Source organism: Ochlerotatus camptorhynchus, unplaced genomic scaffold, assembly GCF_037179485.1.
Source record: "Ochlerotatus camptorhynchus isolate MF236.1 unplaced genomic scaffold, CSIRO-AGI_Acam_v1.1 ptg000033l, whole genome shotgun sequence".
Classification (NCBI taxonomy): Eukaryota; Metazoa; Arthropoda; class Insecta; order Diptera; family Culicidae; genus Ochlerotatus; species Ochlerotatus camptorhynchus.
The window spans coordinates 1,325,123-1,328,734 of NW_027040524.1; the positions used below are offsets into that span (position 1 = coordinate 1,325,123).

Sequence of the window (3,612 nt, forward strand, 5' to 3'; positions counted from 1 at the left end):
ATTAATTTTTACTCTACTTATTTCCAGTACTACTACATTTGTATAGCACTCATTTGTAGTACCAGAATGGTGGGTTCGGCGCGAATCTATAAAATAGATTTGGAAACTGGTTGAGAACAAACACATACTTTATTTCACAAAAATGGTACAGGCATCGAAAGCTTTCAATTAATAACTGTGGAAGTGCATCTAGAAGAACACTAAGTTAGAGAGCACGCGATAAGCTAATAGTCGATAAGCAATAGGCTTGAAATGCGATGAAGAAAGAGAGAAGATATTCCAAAGCATGGAGAAAGCAGTGAAGCAAAGCACAGGTCTGATATTCGCATCGTTCGTGGTTCAAGCCAGTCGGCAATATTTATTTTTAAATTATTTTTTTTTGACGTTGTTCTAATACACTCCACATTTTTCTTTCTCCATTTTCTTGCATTGGACCGCAGCTCGGTATATCTCATCCTCCATTCATGCGGTCTCCACTGCGAAGATAAATCCTTCATTATTGTTAGCAAGTCTAACATCCCCTGGTTGGGTGTATATTTTTCAGGGAAAAATATTTTGCTGAAAAACTGCGGTTTACTTAAAAAAGAAAACTCCATCGTAATAACATTTAAACTGCACAGATTTTTATGAAACTTTGATCAGTAAGTTCTAGTTCTATCTGAACAAGTTTTGATAGAATTCGTGCAATCGTTCGTGACAAAATTGAAAAAAAAATATAACAAAATACTTGCAGAATGAAAAAAAATGCGAGCAGAGGGTTAATAAAAATATTCTTGATCCTACAACCAGCTTTTGACAAGCAGATGTCACTTAATCAGTGCAAGAATCATTCTATGAACCTCAACTACAATAAAACAACCGACTTTTAGAACAAATCACGTCCCCATTATCAGCACACAACCATAGACACGTACAACTTCTGATAAGCGCATTCATTCCCATTCTAATAATTTCAAACCGTCCTTCGAGAATCAACTCCAATCAGTTCATCGTCAGAATGATTCCACTACGGACCACAATCGCTCTGCTGCTCCTCGTAGCGGTGACGGCATCTCTTATCACCGGCGCCCTAGCCGTGGCTTCGACTACTTTCATCAAACTGAACTGTGAAACGAAAAATCGAGTGTGCTACCTGAAGAACATCTACGCAACCGAGGACGACCGCTTCAAGGATGTGTACAATGCCGAGCATAGCGATATCATCGAGTTTTTCGACTGTCACATTCACACGCTGCCGAAGATTCCGTTCATCAAATCGGTCGAAGCGAAAGGCATCAACTTGGTGAAGGTGGTTGAGAACACTTTTTCGACCATCCAGCATCTGGATGTGTCGTACAACCGGCTGAGGGATATTTCAACGAAGGCTTTCGAATGGCCCGCAGAACTTCAGACGCTGGTAGCTAGCGGGAACCCATTGTTGAAGGATTTGAGCTTTCTGAAGGCACTTATTGGATTGATGGATCTGCAGTTGTCGGATATGAAGCTGGATTTGGATTTCATTGATGTGGATATTTTTTCAGGGATGAAGCTTCTGAAAACGTTGACTATGAGTAATAACAAGATCGTGACCGTTCCTGTTGGGATATTCAACAAGTTGGAGTCTTTGGAAAAACTGGATCTGAGTAAGAACTACATTTCGAGAATATCTTCGGGGGCGTTTATCATAAACTTCCGAACGATTGATCCGGAAATCGAACAGCGTCATCAATTGACGATCAATTTGGCCAGCAATAATATTTCTATTATCGAGAAGGAAGCATTCATGATCGTAGATATGGTTGATTTAAGCGATAATAAATTGATCGGAATCAGCCCCACGGCCTTCTACAACAAGTCGGAACTGGGAACACTGATTCTCTCCAACAACAGACAGCTGAAGAATTTCAACTTCCTAAAAAGCCTGCCATCTCTGCATACTCTTACCATGGCCCATATGAATTTCACTTTCAATGGCATCCCACTGGACATTTTCAGCGAGTTGGATCTTCTCACAACGCTGGATCTATCGTTCAACGATATTTCGCAGCTGCCCATCGGGATATTTTCCGATCTCTCATCGTTGAATTTCATCAATCTACGCCACAACCGGATCTCTCACGTCGAATTTGGGACCTTCTCCATCCGCAAGTACGACCTCATCGATGAAATTGATCTATCCTACAACGACATCACCGACGTCAACTACCTGGTTTTCGTACCCTTCAAGTATCTCCGCACGTTGCTGCTCCACGGAAACCAAATCACCTACGTCAACGCCAACCACCTGAAGCGGAACAAAAGTCTCCAGAACTTTGGCATCCAACACAATCCGATCCGTTGCTCGGACCTGATCGACCTGCTGGCCATCTTCAAGCTGGTTCTCGATGGAAGAGAATTTGTCGCCCATGAACCCAATATAGATGGAATTAAGTGTAACCCTTGAACAAGATTGCAAATAAACTTACCGATTTCGAAGGCATTTGAGATTCTTGTTTGTTAATATCGTTAAGCTGACACGTGCCAGGCCAGTTTCGAAGGCGGTAATTGGTGATTTTTACTTAAATTTGACAGATATAAAATGTTTAAATTGACCTGCTTTAGGACTAGATTTATTTCATACCGATCAGGAATCAATTTGGATAATCGGACGATCAACAACAGAGGAATTTTCGAACATTATAATTTAATTTAGAAGTGTCCAATTTAAGTGGAAATTCACCAAATGGAACATAGCATAAGGCGCAAGCAAGCACCGATATTACAGTGTCAGTGGATTGTGGAAGTGGAGTGCGTTGAATTTACCGAGCAATTTAATTCATTATCGATTTTCCTCATATTCCGGCAGTTTTTCCTAGAAAAGCCCGAAAAATTCAATTCGTTTTCGAGTAAATTCGCTTCCTACGAAATTGACTCGACCGTACGGCTCATTATTCGAAACAAAGAAGGCAAAGGGGTACGGTACACCAGCTCTTTTCTCATCCTAATTGACATGCCAAACCTTTCCGTAGTCGTTCGGTCGAGTGAGTAACCATGTCGTTTTCGTTGTTGCTTGAAGACGGTAGGCGATGGCGATGATGGAGCAAAAGGAATACGCATGTTCCCATGTTCCGTTTATGCAGCGATTTTTTTTCCGCAGCTTGCTGTTACAGTTTGTAGAAAGGATCTCATCGCTCAACCGACGACGTGAACCAATTATGGTACGGGGGGTGCTTGAATGGTAGTTGGTGCTGATTTATTCATTTTGCATAAATCACTGATTAATAGGCTTTCGTTATTCTTAAACAGGATCAGCTAATCAATAATTAAATAGCTCTTATAAAAACTTGGTCAGAGTTAAAACTTTAAAAATAAAACCAAATTTCTTATGTCATTTTCATGCTACATGCTGTACTACACCGGTATAGTGAAAAAGCGTTCCTTGAATTATTCAGGATGTATAGTTAATAGCTTCCATGAGACAACAATGTGTCGTATACGCCATTATGGTAAATTATCGTTATTTTTTTTATTTTCATAATCGGTGCAAGAACTTTCTTCTTCTTCCTGCCCATTGGAGGCGAACCAGCCCAAGGCTAAAAGCCTCCCTAATAAAGATAAATAATAATAATAATTCTTCCTGTCCTTGACACTATT

The 3,612-nt window shown here is 40.4% G+C and overlaps 1 protein-coding gene across 1 annotated transcript; it reads left to right on the forward strand.

Moving 5' to 3' along the window:
* Window positions 1-997: 997 nt before the first annotated feature.
* Window positions 998-2,426, forward strand: LOC135708786 (leucine-rich repeat-containing G-protein coupled receptor 4-like). Its single transcript, XM_065230930.1, has one exon. The coding sequence runs from the start codon at window positions 998-1,000 to the stop codon at window positions 2,420-2,422; it is 1,425 nt and encodes a 474-aa protein (XP_065087002.1). The 3' UTR covers window positions 2,423-2,426.
* Window positions 2,427-3,612: the final 1,186 nt, after the last annotated feature.

Coding starts and splice junctions, on each gene's coding strand:
- LOC135708786 (XM_065230930.1), top strand. CDS start 998: ATGATTCCACTACGGACCACAATCGCTCTGCTGCTCCTCGTAGCGGTG.